Source organism: Falco naumanni, chromosome 3 (assembly GCF_017639655.2).
Source record: "Falco naumanni isolate bFalNau1 chromosome 3, bFalNau1.pat, whole genome shotgun sequence".
Classification (NCBI taxonomy): Eukaryota; Metazoa; Chordata; class Aves; order Falconiformes; family Falconidae; genus Falco; species Falco naumanni.
Genome location: NC_054056.1, coordinates 10,330,995 through 10,347,043, shown reverse-complemented (window position 1 = coordinate 10,347,043; position 16,049 = coordinate 10,330,995). Strand labels below are relative to the sequence as shown.

The 16,049-nt window shown below is 37.4% G+C and overlaps 1 protein-coding gene across 1 annotated transcript; it reads right to left on the bottom strand.

Moving 5' to 3' along the window:
* Positions 1-1,119: 1,119 nt before the first annotated feature.
* LOC121084317 (arylacetamide deacetylase-like 4) lies at positions 1,120-9,896 on the bottom strand. The gene is made up of 4 exons (XM_040585672.1): positions 9,726-9,896; positions 5,181-5,397; positions 3,570-3,633; positions 1,120-1,891 (listed from the first exon to the last, which is right to left on the bottom strand). The coding sequence occupies exons 1-4, from the start codon at positions 9,894-9,896 to the stop codon at positions 1,120-1,122; spliced, it is 1,224 nt and encodes a 407-aa protein (XP_040441606.1).
* Between the last annotated feature and the right edge of the window lie 6,153 nt (positions 9,897-16,049).

Genomic DNA, 16,049 nt, shown 5'->3' with positions numbered 1-16,049 from the left:
TCTTCCTACTCACAGTTTGGCTGGCAGAGGATGAAGATACGTACTAACCTCTTTCCACACTTGTGTGTACATAGATATTACAAGTGCAAGGTGGTTGCATAACAATGAATAAATATTTTACAATTCCTAGGCATTGCGTGGCCAGCTATTTTGACATGCAATGGCAATTATCTTGGCATCTGTGTTTAGCAAAGGTGGATCTGTCCTAATAAGCAATGTAGCAATTGAGCTCAGATTTTTCTTTTCCTTCATGTTTTTGATATTTTCAGAAATTATTTTGGCAGCTCACGTGCTGTTTACATACTTTCTCCCTAAATTCCAGGTAAGCAAGTTGATTATTTGTCTGATTACAAAAAGGCAAAACCCAATATGTCTCCGTCTTCCCTGAATACAACCAAATGCTTCTCAGAAAGGAACTTTATAGAATATAGTTTAGAGGACATTCAGTTATATTTGTACAGTTCTCCCTTGCTTCATCTCTGCTGCCAGTCTCAGATACTTATACAGATAGGCATCTCGTACAGCTTATATTTTTGTACCTCCCTTCTGGGTCACCTATTGCCCTTTAAGATCAGATTTGTAAGTACCGCCAATTCCCTCCTTCTGATTTTACAGCCAGGTCCAAAGCAATTGGTTACCTGTACGCATAGTCTGCTGCTGATTACTACTCATCTCAGAAGTACTGAAAGTCTCTCCAGTCTCCAGAGGCACTGGGGGTTGGCATTTTGTCTGTGCTGTCATGCTGATGTTGCATGTATTATGTGGATATGCATATGCATGTTGCTGATGACTCATGTATTGCATGCTTTAAAATGTTAAGAGGGGTGGATTTGCCATGGTGAGTTTTTATCGTTTGACATAAGAAGAGAATAAGAATTCTTGCAATATAAGAAAAGAACAGCAAAACAAGGTGTTTTAATTTTAGTTAATACCTATTAATGTTTTTTTAAAAAAGGTGAAAAATACATCATGTTTGCAAGTCATAGCAACTGAAAATCAGAATGCAGCAGACCATGCTAATCTTATTATTTCCCTACTAGATTGTAATGTACAAATAGCTAGTAAATAGTTAATTGAAATACACTCTGCATACCAGTACACTGTATTTAAGAAGACGTTTTAATAACCTTTTATAAAGTTTACAGTGTGATTCACAATTTTACTTGATGATGGAAAAGAGAAAATACCATAACCAAAAAATCCCAGTGCACAGTGGAAGCCTTCTTGTATGTGGTGCCAGGTCACTTTTATATTGTTGTCCTCTAAACGCTTCTTGTACAGCAATCCATCATCTCTGAGCACATCATGCTCACAGGTAATTATACAAGTATCAGGTAGGCAGCAAACAACAGCATCTTCTGCTAACAGTGGGGAAAATCTTGTCTCAAACAGTTCTTTTGTTTCTTCATGAACTTGAGGTAAAAATGAAGTGGGTAACGGTGGCTTGTAGTCTAGTCTAAATACCTCTGGGATAAGATCTGGATTTATCCATTTCCTATATTTTAAATTTATACTCTCAGGAACATGAGAGCCGGCCAAAATAGCTTCCTTCATAGAGCAATCCTTGTTCAGGTACTTCAAAACGAAATAGACTGCACGTTCCTGGGACAAGAAGGCAATAAAACCATTTTTCTGGTGAGATGGCAGATTAAAGTTCAGTGCTTGGAGAAGTGGATAGATCAGTACCTGGGCACGTATCTTTGGGATATCTCTTCTATTTGCCAGTTCTTGGCAAACACTAGCAGTAAAAGTGCCCCCTGCACTATCCCCACAAATGATAATCCGATCAGGATCCACCCCATAGTTTTCTGCGGTCTTCAAAAAGTGTACAGTAGCAGCGAGACAGTCCAGAGTTTGGGCTGGATACTTATGGTCAGGAGATAAACGATACCTGAAATGTACAAAAGACAGCTATTATTACAAATAACATAGATTTGTAAATTGCTTGAATGTGTTATTTTAAATGCATCTCATGCATTTACAAAACCTCACCAAAACCAGTATTGCTCATTTAAAGTTTTGCATGCTGAAGCAAGCCAGAACAGCTTCCCCTCCCATTTCTGTCAAAATACAGAGACCATTAATCGTTGGGGTTTAATCCAGCGTAATTTAAGAGCATGAGGGCTGGAGTAGTGCGGTCCAATCACCCACATTATACAGAGCCACACATTTACACAAGTCCTGCTCTGAGTGCACCTGCCTGGGCTGAAAGTTCATACCAGCCAGCAAGTCTGCAATGCTCTCATTTGGCCTGAGCCTGGATGTATGTATGGCTATGGTCAGTCCAGCTTATCCACAAAATCCAACTAAGTTCTGGCTCCTGAGCTTTTTACACTGGGGACAGTGGTTATTGTATTATTATATATTAGTCCAGTATTGTGTATTACTAATACTTTTTAATATAAAAAGAAAATCTAATAATATATTATAAAACACCACACAGTAAATGTACTGTGGTGACAAAATAGCTTCCTGTAGACAATACTTTCATTTATTTTATTAATTGGAACAAATGAATTACAGAGGAATAATGTTAAAATAACAAACTGTTTATTTCTTAACTAACAACTTACTTTCATATGATGAGAAGAAGGCAGGCATAACAGTCAGATACCCAGTCAAGTTAAAGTGGTATGCTTTGATTCCAATGACATATAAGACTACTTTAAGACTACATTTTTAACAGCCATGTTCTTTCTTCTCTGCATTTGTGGTCTTAGGGCTTTTTGGAGAAGGTTAAGTTTAATAAGGAGAAGATAAATACTACAAAGGTAACAGTGCAGGCATTCTCTCTTAACCTTTCACTGTTTGCTGAGGCACACTGCTTCTGCTTTTCTGTTTCTTCACTATTGTGTGAAATTAATTCAATGGATTCATAAAGTAATTGTTGTAATAACCCAGGAATAAAAGGATATCAGTATCTTATTTCAGAGTCGCTTTAAATGCATCGTGACTTACTCAGACAAGACATGGAATATGCAATTCATTCTCAAAACCAGTTCCTCTGAACTTTGTAAAATTCTTTAACAATGAGTTTTTTAATGGAACAATTTATTGGAAACTAAAGTTTCTTCATACCATCAGCTATTTTCCACAAGCAGAACATCTTAAAAGGAAGCAGTGGTCCATATAGTTTAAAAAAAATATTGAATTTTAGACTTATTATTTACTCTTTACAATCATCCCCAAAGCCCCCTAACTATTAAAACCTGAAGTTAGGAAAACAGCTTATAGCTATCGAACAGCCTTACTATGAAAGGCAATGATTTTTGTGACAATAACAACATGAAATGAGTAAATCTCTTTGTTCTTCTGAAAACAGCTGGCATACATATTATTTCTGTAACTTTATAAACTTGCATCAGGTATTTCTCATTGTCATTGCATGGCACGTGCTTGCTCACACATATCAACAACATAGGGGCAGGCAACACTAGAGCTCAGTTTCTTTTCTTATATTCCAAGAAACGTAAGTATAGCATGGGCACTGTTCAGAGGGGTGGGGGAGGTAGCGGGGGAAGCAGCGAACTGTCTAATTCTGGGAGTAATATTGGGTGGAGCTCACTTACCCAACAGACACAACCACTGAATCAGATTTTCTGGCTATGTGCCGGCATATTCTTTCATGACTTCCTGAAGAACAAATGTTAATGTAATTAATATCTTAGAATACTTGAAGCAATATCAACCCTTATTTTGTTATGACATATTACCATGATTGAATGTGGGCCGCTTGCCTATTTAGTGAGCTACCCAAATTTTCTCTAGGATAAAAATAATCTAGATTTTTGATCATCAGGACGCACTGTAAAATTCATGCAATTAGGGAGATTGTTGACCTGTAAGGAAAATAAGGAATTATGACTATTATGATTAGACAGAGGGAAATGGTTTTAAGCTGAGAGGGGGCAGAATTAGATTGGAAATGAGGAAGACATTTTTTATGATGGGTGTGGTGAGGCGATAAAACAGGTCACCTAGGACAGGATGCCCTATCGTTGGGAGTGTTCAAAGTCAGGCTGGATGGGGCTTCAAGCAGCCTGGCTGGTGAAAGATGCCCCTGTCCATGGCAGAGGGGTTGGACTAGATGATTTTTAAGATCCCTTCCAGCCCAAAACATTCTGTAATTATAATGCACAATTGCTTAGAGTCGTTGTAATATAATAATGACAGTAATAAAATAGCTTGAGATCTTTGTAAAAGCTTATTACATTGTTTTAAGTAACTGTGTCTGAGGCTGACATCATTTTGCTGCTGTGGGAATGCTAATTGTAGTACTACAGCTAAGTCTAAATAAACTGTGTATTTGAAACAGAGATTTGACTATTTTCTGAAGAATGAAGGGTGCAGCTGGTATGCTCCCTGCAAAATCAGTGTATTTCTGTGTGGCTAATGTAGGCAGAAATCTAAGGCATCCAAATTGTGTTACAGTAAATTGTCTGATTATATAATTATATAATTTTTCTGTGGTAAGCTTATAGGCAAAAATATGCCTCTTTTAATGTATTTAAAGATACGTTGAATTTTTCTTCAACCTTACATCTGAATTTGGTACATTTAGAATATTTGGTTTACAGGTATTTGCTCAATGATGTGTTCTTTCAGTTACAGAATTGTAGTGCCGTTTAATATGTGTGCATGTCTACTGCCTTTAGAAACAGTATCTTTTAGAACTTTTTAGATTACGTTTGAAATTATCTGCTGTCTCTTAATAAACTGAATGGAAAATGGAAAAAAAAGACAACATAACTAACATAACATAACTAACGCATCAGGGACACGCGTTTTAATGTGGCTGCTATAGACCACTTGAATTGCAGAGAACACTGTTTGTGGAAGTCCCAGTAAATATGCTGCAGTTAGAGGTCAAAGGGAGGAATGCAGGTGTTAATAACTTCTGTCAGGTTTACAGACAAAAAAAGAATTTTTTTCTTTAGCAGCACCACTTACTGTAAGAAATATACATGCTGTATCCTAAACAGAGTGCTATATCCTATTAAAAAATAATTTAGATACTAAATAAGGGCAGATTAAGAGTTTAAAAAGGAAAAATACACATTAAGTGCTTTCTATCTCAATCTCTCAAACTAAGCTTCAGTCACTTCTTAGGTTCAGGAGAGTTTTAAAAAATACATAGTTAACAATCCTAAATAATCATATTTTGTCTTTCAGTTCCTTACTGATGCTTCCAAATATCCCACATCCTCCATGGAAGACGAGGACGCCTCTCCGTTTGTTTGCAGATGGTACCCTTGGCAGGTAAATCCTCACTGGCACCTCATCAAAATGCAGATCCTTTATGAAGAGCTTTGAATCCCTGCTTGCCGGCAGTCCATCAGCAATCAACCTTAGAAGTGTGTGCTCCTCAGTGATACCCAGACTTTCTAAGTTCTTTGCCTAGATAGATGTAATAGGAAAAATAAGAAATTAGTATAGGGAATTCTAGTCTTCCCACTCTATAAGGGCCACAAGCTACCTTTTTCTATACTATATTTAGGATAATTCTGTTGGTTATTTGCTGCTTTTTAGGATTACCACAAATAACTCTAGCAGCTTTGTGATTTCAGTTATGAAAGTGAAAATGTACATCTTCATGATTTGAGATACCATTATTTTTAGAAGAATGTTGTAATACCTGTTCCATGAAATGTGTTATATAAATACCTTCTAATTTGCGTGATCTGGATTTACCACAAGTAACAGCAGGCATTTGCTTAGGCATGGAAGTTAGGAGTCATGAAGCCTGAGGCTCCTTTTCTGATCGGTGAAGAGAAAGAGGCATTTCTTGAGGACGGTTCCGATTTCAGGTGTGTTAAATCATGCTCTGGAGATGTCTGTTCATCTCCATTGGTTATGAAGGGAAGCTGTTTACTTCAGATGCCTCAATTAAAGTATTTAAGGTTAAGTGAGATGAAAATGTCCCTAGCATGACAGCATTTAGCATACTGGGAGGAGATTCAGACTGGTTTGCGTGTAAAATTGGGTGACTTACTGGTCATGTCCATGCCACAGACTCAGTGAGAACAAGATTTAAGAAAATAATTTTGCCTGTAATCAATAATGAAGGGCTGCTGGCCTAAATGAAGAACAGATGAAAATGGTTCTGAATCTTATCTCCTCCATCAGCAAAACTGTTGCCTTGATCAAGATCTCACAGGTAGTCGTGAAATGGCTCTGCAGTCTGTCTCTTACATCTAATCAGGGAGAGCAAATATTCTGAAGACAGGGGAGGTTTGTTAAAAATGTGAAAACATTTTCTTACCCAAAGCCAGTCAACTGCTGATAATTAAGATAGCCTGAAGATCACACATCAATCCTCCTTTATTTTGAACACGTATTGTAACGGATGCACTTCCTGCTAGGACAATGTTTCCCTTCCCATTAAATGGTGACTTAGTTGCCCTTATGGACTATTATAGTTCATTCTTCTGGAGTTATGATAATCATCACAAGCAATTTGCAAATTGTGTTGCTCTCTTCTAAGCAACAGAAGTCTCTGTATGCTGCTGTATCAATGCCTTACAAACTAAAGGCTAGCTATGCTTTTGCAAATTGTTCTTTCCAGCCTTGTGTATTTGGCCTTTTAGATCTGCTCTGTCTCAGAGACCATTCAATTATTTGCCTTACATGGTAATTTTGCTGTGAAAGAACACCAGAGTATGACAGAGGGGCAGAACTTTCTTAGGTGCACTGTCCCAGCTATCACGTATGGGTGAAGGCAGATCTCATGGAGTTCAAGTGTGCTGCAACACCCAGTTTCTCACCAAGGCCTTTTTCAAACAGCACAGATTCTTTCTTCCTAATAATCTGCTGCAATTAACAAGTTGGGTGAGGAGTAAGAGAAGAAACCACCATGAGCCATGGAAGAGAGAGAAAGTAATTTAGAAAAAAAGACAGGAACCCAGAGATTATCTGGAGTTTTTTCATAACACTATGCAACAACTTCCAGCAGTGCTTGGGTATTTTAAGTCCCAGTTCCCAGAGATAAATGGATAGATACAGTTCTGGCCTTACATTGGAAAACGCACATTTTTAGGTATCATGGCAAAGGGAAAAATGAATGTAAGAGCCAGGGCAATCATAGCAAAAACCACAAGGTCAATATAACCTTCCAAATGCAGCAATTTTCAAACATTCTCATGACTCTTAAGTCAACCTTTTTGTCAGAGTTACAACTTTAGAATGGTTGAAGTTGGCAGAATTGCCATTTAGTCTCATCTGTACTTGCCAACATCCCTGAATTTTTACAGAGATTTCAAATGAGAGTAGTATATATGATAAACTTGGCATCAGAGCATTCTATCTAAATACTGTCTTTCCTTTTCTTATATTAGGAGTTCCTGACAACTTCAGTTTCAGGGAAAACACTGTCATGAAGGGGAGTGGGGAATTTGGTATGTATTCTGTTGAAAAGCTTCTTGATCAATAATTACAAAATACTTCAGAACCAATAAGAATACATTAAAAAAATAAAAGGTATGACTATTTTCCTAGACAAATGTGATCAGTGTTACTATGTGAAACATACTGTATAAGCCAGGTTCTAAAATGTGTATATGTGTAAGAGAAAGAGGACCCAGATCAGCATGTCGGCATACCTTTTCTTGCAAAATAGGGTCTTTGAAAAGCTATTTGCTGGAGCACCTGAATTCTGACTTTTTATGTGGATGATCATATGGGGACCAGATTTTTACTTCAAAAATAATTATGAAATCACATACCAGCTAGCAAAAAAATACTCAATTTGAGCTTCATGGACTTTAACACTACATTAGACAGTCTTTCTGTCAGTCACTTTGAAGCATTACACTTTGCCAGCCAAAATAATTATCATCAAAGCTTTATATCACAGTGCAGTATGTACAGTTAGTCTAAATGCAGATCTGTATGAATAGATTAAAACAAAAGCTAGGATGTGAGATAGGAGGCTTTCTCTCATCTCTTCTGTTAGAGACTGTCACTGATTTCTTTATGACAGAGTATGTGGATAGGTGCAGCAGGAGCATCGTATGCGTGACACCTATGCTGTGGGAACTACACATTTAACCATTGATGCAGGATTTTTAAGTCATCTCGCAAGTAAGGTGGGAGGAAAGAGGAAAAGACTGCCCTGTATTGCAGAAAAAAAGAGGTCTTTACTGCAACATACAGTACAGACACATTGCTGGCACAAGAACAGCAGCATTCATCAGAATAAGCAGGATACATTCATTGCACATGGGCAATACACAAAGCATTGTGAACTTTGTAAGAAACCTGTGAAGTGCTCACTATGAGGGCTGCTTCTGTGAGTAAAAACATAAACCTAGAAATTCACCAAAAGTACCAGCAGATGTCTAAAGGTTTTGGAAAAATATTAGGTAATGAATGGATTCAATGCATAGCAAATGGTGAAATGCATCTTTAAAACTATTTAGAAAAAGGAAGGTGAAATTTCTGGAACATATTATCAATGAAGATAAAATATGTACTATGCCATAACAGCCATTTAGAAGCTGTAAAAGCAGATAAAAATAATGATTTGAAAGAATCTTTTCATCCAACCAAGTACAGAAACATAGAGAGCTTAATAATATACAGTCATATTATTATATTACGGGCATATTATGGTATTAACTTTGTATATAGTTTAACGTGAAATGTGAGATACATAAGGAGAGCAGACTCTTCTTTCATGCCAGACAATGCAGAAAGGTACATGGGGCCATGGCCATTGGAGAGCCAGGGACAATTACTGGATTTGGTGAATGCTGCTATGTAAGTTCAAGCAACCCATATAAGGCTTTAATAGCTTAGAGTGCCCCAAATACCTTTCAGGACATGGGCCCTAGTTACTGTGTTCATTAGGTATAAGTAGGGGATTAGAGAATACCTTTACTTCAGATGAGCTCTGTACAAACGTTAATGAAACCACTCTGAAATTTTCCTGCAGGCTTTCTTTTAATGTGTTATGTGCCAGACGTGACAGGGCTTAGCCTGCTTTTATGTGCTCCTGTGTTGCCTTCTTTGAAATCTTTTGCGGCAAAAGCTGTTTCTCTCTCAGATGGCAAAGCACACAGCACAGTGCATGTGGCTTACAAGTACTTAAATAATAAGTGGTAAGAGATCTAGCTGAACCTGCTTTGGCCAGGAGGTTAGATCAGATGACCTCCGGAGGTACCTTTCAACCTACTGATAATAAGTGGTAAGAGGTCTAGCTGAACCTGCTTTGGCTAGGAGGTTAGATCAGATGACCTCCAGAGGTACCTTTCAACCTACATGATTCTATGATATTTAGCTAAGTTTCAGTAATTCAGTCACTGCAGGAATAAGAACAGAATCACAAGTAAGAAAATTACTGCAGATAGTTAAAAATTTAGGAAATCACCTTAAATATATCAAAATGTATTGAGATACAGGAGGTTTGGTTATTATTATTCATATAAACGATCTTCACAGCCCCTCCTGTCATGCACAGGACCAATCATTTCATTACAGAAGGCTATCAAATTTCAACAGAGGCATAAGAATGGTTATCTCAGTATTTAAAAGAACTCGCCTCATACTGGCTACTTTTATATACAGTAATAGAATCCCAAATCAGACTTTGGCCTTTATCTTTGAATCTGTGTTACTCTGTGGTTCTCATTACACATAACTGCAATATTTAGATGCATATCTTCATAGTTCTACTGAAGTTTTTCCTTTCCTGAAAATCATAATATCACAGAGCATGATAAACTTACCAGAATTCCTATCAGAATATACATGAAGTGATATAAGCGAAGCTTTGCTGGCTGGTCAACATCAGGAGGAATCTCTACCTTGAAGGAATTACGGTAAGTTGCAATTAAAACCAGTAACACGAAAGCAACTAGAATTCCCGCTGTTAAAGCCAGAGCATGAAATGATTCCATTTTTCTTTGGTGGGAATCATTTATTAGAGAACTGCTTGATACAAGTCTGTCAATATTTATATCCTCCAGACTGACTCCACAGAGAACTAATTTGAATACCAAAATTCCTCCACCCTTCTCCTACAGATGGTAAGGCTGCCAGCTGGTAGAAGCACACAAACATCCGGCTATTATGACTTCATTTAGCATGGTCAAAGTTAATACGTAGAGGAGTCACATCCAGGAAATGTCACTATTTTGTATATCCCAAGATTACAAATGAACTTTATTTTTCATCTGGTTTAATTATATTCCACTTTACAGGCCTGAAAAGTTATGTGTGATTTTTCGCAAGAGCGCTAGTTACTGTAATGAAAGATACTTAAGAACAACCCATGGGTGACTAGCCATGCTGAGCTCCATTCTCCATGTTCAGGAACTGCAATGGTTCTGCTCTTGGAACAAGTCTGAAGTATGAGTCTCAGACTTTTTGCTTAGTGCTGATCTTTTTTTTTCCCGTGCTGTATTGCTGAGGCAGAACAGTTAGAACAGACGTTCTGAAGGACATCTAAAGGCATCCTGCTTTCAGAGATCCATCCAGAGCTCTCAGTTATTTGGAGGCTCCCTACCTGAGTGTGCAGTAAAGGTCTCTGGGCTCACCAATGATAGCCAGTGATATCAGAGGGAAACTTCCTCTTGACTTGGAGAACTTTGGCCCTAACCCTCTATTCTGAATCATTCAAAAGAAAAGATTTTGATGTCTTTACAACTTCATAGTTTGCTATTTTTTGCCAAGACAACTCCATGTTATCCTTTGTTGTAATTTAGTGATTAGACCATATGGTTAGCCAAATGCTTGTACCGATAGAAGTGATAATAGTGAAGGAAAGAGTGACTAGGAGCAATTCCATATATTTCTGTCCACCATGTGACTGGACAAAACTTGTTTGGGTAAAAAGTAAGGAGCAAACAAACATCAGCTTATTTTGATGTAAGCAGTGCAACGTATGCTTATCGCCTGAACACTCTGAAATATTTCTTTATCCCCACTAATCTCCTGGGTACTCCATTTAAAAACCCTTATAAAAGCTTGTAATTGTGGTCATAGAAGAGAAATACCTCTTTTTATGAGCCATAACATTCTGCCTTTGGCTAACAAACCTGTAGTGGTTTCCTTCAGAAAGTGGCATCTTGGCTAAGAAAAGGTGAGTCCTGTCTAGCTTTTCTTATACCCTTAAAAGAAGCAGATGAAATATATCTGCTTAGAAAAATCCCATTTATGCAAAATATGCATTACAGGAAAGGGCAAGAGACTTTAATGTGAATTAGTCAATAGGGTAAATGAATAAGAGTATATAACATGAATCATAAGAGATAAAGTACCAGATATAAGTGACCAGAGTGGATTCTTAAGAGAATAGGTCTAATCGTTTACTTCAGTGGAAGTCAGCAAGTACAACTGATTGAATTATGTGGTTTAATATTCAAACAAATAAGTAAAAAGGTATTGAGGGTAAGAAATCCATGAAATCCAAATTATAACATGGAACTCTCAGCTTAATGCAGCAGGCCTGGAGCTTGTGATCATAGTGAACATCTTCCCAATACTGACCCAAATTATTTAACTAAGCTGGGGAATAACTGATCCCTTCCACCACTGTGAGGTATGGGATGCTTAACTGAGCCCTTCCCAACTTCTTACTTCATCCAGACCTGTGGGGGTGCACTAACTGGAATGATTAAAAAAAAAAAGAACATAAAGCAAAATTTAAGGCTGTTTTTATATTCTGAGAAGGAATATCTAGGTTGGGGTTTAATGAGTTTTACTAATCCATCCTAAAATTAATAGGTTTTAATGTCCCCATATGCTTTTAAATATGACAAGTGAAAGTTCAAAGACATTTCTTCTTTATTAATTTTTAATTCTCCTTGTGATGGATTAAACACCCCACTGGTATTATCATCTGAGGAAATTATGGAATATCCAGATTTCCCCTCATAAAAGCTGGATGTCAAAATACCAATTGCCAAGTCACTTAGGCATTCCCAATGTGCATGTTTTTTCCCCCTTGATATCAAGACTTTCAGGCCAGCATCCAAGCATGTAATGAGAGATTGGAGGGGAGGTAGGAGTCCTGTGAAGAGAGGTTCTTGGATTTTGGGGTTGGTTGGTTGGTATAAGGGATTTTTTTTTTTTAACCAGGTAGTGTTGGACAAAGTTTACCTGGAGGGCAGGGATGAGCGTTCTGAAAAAGCATCTCTGTTACTTATTTTACAAGTCAGCTTCTAGGAAACATCTGGATTTATGCATGTTACTCTTGTAACAGATCTTTCTTCCTCCAAAGAATCAGCTGATTCTCACTGCCCTGTGCCATTGTGTCTATACAGTAACTTTTAAGAAGACAGCAGTTCCCTTACATGAGTTAAAGGATCAGTTGGCCTTTGGAAGCCCTGTGTTGTTTACCCCATGAATCATTTGCTCTAGTGTCCTCCTCCAGAACTGCTCTTCCCTTAAAAAGATTAGTGATACTAATTTGTAGGACTAATGGCAATGATTCAGCAAGAATGAGCAAACTGACTTTCTGGTAACAGTGGGTATAGGTCTAGAAATATCCAGATAAATTATTAAAACTCCAAACTTTATGCTTGCTCAGACCGTCATCAAAAATGCTGTGGGTTCTGTCTGAATGAAGACCTGGGATCCCTCTGTGCCTTCTCTTAGCTCAGGGGAATCTTCCCAGAGATCTTATTTTCCCATCATCAGTTTATAACGTGGTCGTATTCTTCCACATCAGTTCATACACCTAAAGCTGATCCATCCTAGCCTTCCAACCAAAAAGGTTTGCCTTTAACAACAGCATTCTCTTCCTAACATTCCTCCTCTTTTTGGCTTCCTTTCTGGAATTGTCAAGTTTGAAGAAGCTTATGACAGAGGCCTTGAATTATTTCACCTCTGTATGTACTAGTGAACCATTAGCTCTGAGAAGAAATTATAGCTGCATATAATGAATTTTTTTAAAAGATACTGTTAGAAAGGATTCAGGGAATGTTTTATCTAGAATTTTTTTCCTAAGCTAGTTTACAAGTTTCTGGTGGAAACTTACTATAGGCATTAGCCTACTGTTCTGGTTTTGTCAAAATCTGTGTCACGCCTGTTCAGTAGGATTTCAGTTCAGACTCTTGAAACAATAAGCTTCTCTAATTTTGAGGCCCTTATGGACTTAATTCTTCTGCCTCCCTAGGTCCTTGTGTGTCTTAGAAGTTTTGTCAGGACTGAGGAATTAGTCAGAAGGAATGGTGAATATTGTTTGGCCTAAAAGTGAGGTAAATGTACTAAAGAGAACATGAGATGAGTCAATTGATTTAACAAAATATAATCACTCCGTTCCTGTTTACATGTGGTATTTTTTTTACTCTTCTCTCTTCCAGTATGAAGAAGCAGACTAACAGTTTGTGGCAGATTTGGCTTCTAATTAAAGATAGCTGAGAAAAAAGAAGGGCAGTTAGTACAAATGACAAAATCTAACTAATGCACTAAAATGACTGAGCAACTGAAAGAAATACCACATGCTTGTTGTATCCCTTTGTCTGAATTCCAGATAGCACCTACATGCACTTGAAAACACTGTACTTCTGCTTATAAAGACAACTATTTTTACACATATTGAACTAGAAAGAGATGTTTGTTATATCTTTATTCATTATACTGATTTGTTGTGAGACAGACCCTGGGAAAGCAATTAAGACATCCAAATGTAGCTTTTTACACAAGGCTGGACGCAGACTGTTTTCTGTCAAGGCTGAACGTTAAACAAAAACCTGGTCCCTTTGAGCTTAGTCCATGGCAAAACTCCACTTACAAGGCAACAGTATCAGACTCTTAATACTTAATAGCATGTAGAAGGACAGTGTGAAATCATAGAACCACTGGGACACATTTCAAATGGAAAATGTGAACTCAAGGGAAGAATGAAATCAAGAAGCACAAAATTGTAGCTCTTGATTTATCCAAATCTGACAGCAGTACTTCATCTAACAAAAAACAGATCAGTTGGCAAAAGGTTTCCCTTTTCTAAATGGGGTTTAGTTTTAATCTGTGATCGTGATAGATTGTCCATGGTCAAGAACCCTGCACTGATGTAAAAAACTGATAGTACTTGACACCCTAGTAACACAGACTTTCCATTGTGTAACAATGCTGTTCTGTGTTCCCAATTTTTTTCACATCTGCTTACCAATGTACTGTATATATTGGGGTGGGTGGGTTTTAAGCTGAAAACACAGAACTGTTAGCCCAAATGGCTTTCAAACATGCCTTGAGTATGCTTTTAATTTCCAGCTCCACTTCCTTTTAAAAGTTCTTAAAATTTAGCAACTTCATTTGCATGAACAGACTTCCAGGTTTGCTAGGAACTTAGCTGCAAAAGCTCTGTGAACAAGTTTAGAGTTCTGCCAATATGTATAGAAGATACATGAAGATCTAAGCATATTCAGGCACAATACCCGAGCCTTTTCATAGATCCACGTAACATTGTTCTCCAAAAATGGACCTTTGTTATGCAAGTGATGTGTATAGAGTAAATCGACTTGTTTTGGGGGTAAATGTTGCTTTTTTGTTGCTGTTTTTTTCTTTGAGACGGGGCAAGTAAGAGAAAGTAGTTTTCTATGGCTTTCATTGTGAGTATGAGTAAACATACATGAACTACAATCCAAAAGCTGGGTTTCAATTACTATAGGCCTTCCTAACCTACCTTTACATTAGCTAGCCTAAATATGAACAACAGGTTTAGTTTTAAGCTGGACTATTACAGTTAGGCACCACTGTGGTTAAATATTTAGAAAGCTAAACACATCTTTTTATGGTCCCAGGAGCAACTCAGTCAGGGATGATCTACGTTTAAATCTATTAATTCAGAATAGATTTGTAAAACTGTATTAAAGCTGTCTTACTTTACACTTCTGTTAAGAAGTACAAACCCAGAAATGTAAAGCAGAGGCCAAAACGGAGCAAGGTACCAGTGAGATGTATTACATGACTACCTTCTTGCTCCTGTTAAAATGTAAAGTGCCATGAGAATGGCTTAAACCAAGTTTTTTTGCAATTTATACTTTGTCGTGAGTATCAACATAGGAAACAAATATTTCAGTACAGTGCAGTTATCCAAAATGCAACAATAGTTCTGCAACTATGTGATAGCATTAGCAACTGATGCAATTTTACAAAATTAACAGGCCTGCTTGTTGAATGCTCCAGTACGCTGATTAAGGACTTCTGAGGAGAAACATGGAAGGGATTCACTTTGGGACTTTAAACTTACGATTAGGAACAACTGCTGTGGTGTAACAGATCCTTGTTACCATCAACAAAGGTATGTACTAAGCGTATGTTTGCACCTATAGACATTTACTGAAAGCATTTTGAATAATCAAGCCTTGAAGGTACGGTTTAGGGGGTTAGGTATATTTTAGGGGGCTTCACTAACAGAGATGAACTTTTTGAACAAAAGCGCGTGTTGGCTTTGTAAAGGTGACAGTTTGGGAAAAGACCTCTTGCCAAAAAAGAGCACAATGGTTGCTATACAACAGTCAGATGAAACCCCAGAATGCTACTTTTTTGCCATTTTTCAGAGTGGGACTGCAATTAAAAGGGACAAACCTCAGCTGTTCTCAGCGTTCTATATAGTATGTGTAGAATGTAGAGCTACTTTCTGGTTGAATTAGGTGAATTTTAAAATAACTTGCATGTATTTTTCACACTATTTATTACAGGCAAGATGCAGTAACTTCTGTTTTACTGGAAATCTGCTTTTGGTTCTTGCTTTTGTACATTTGTACAGTGTAGTAACTACCAGTTTTCACTGCTTCAAGGTAAATCTAAAGTAAGGTGGTAAGGAAGTACAATAGTTCATAATTTCATTAAATTTGAAGAGCAGGTCAGGAAGATTTTAAATATTCAGAACTGTCTTTCTACCCCCAGACCAAATTTGGTAGCAACTTTGCACATAGAACAGTAAGCTGAAATCGTCATGAATGAAAAAAAAACCCAACTCAAATACATTTTAGAGTATTATTCAAGCTGGCAACAGATACATGAAATCACCATTCACAAGATTATTCCATTCCCCCTGTTTTCAAAGGACCTGCAAATGTTTTGAATTAATAATTAATTCTGGA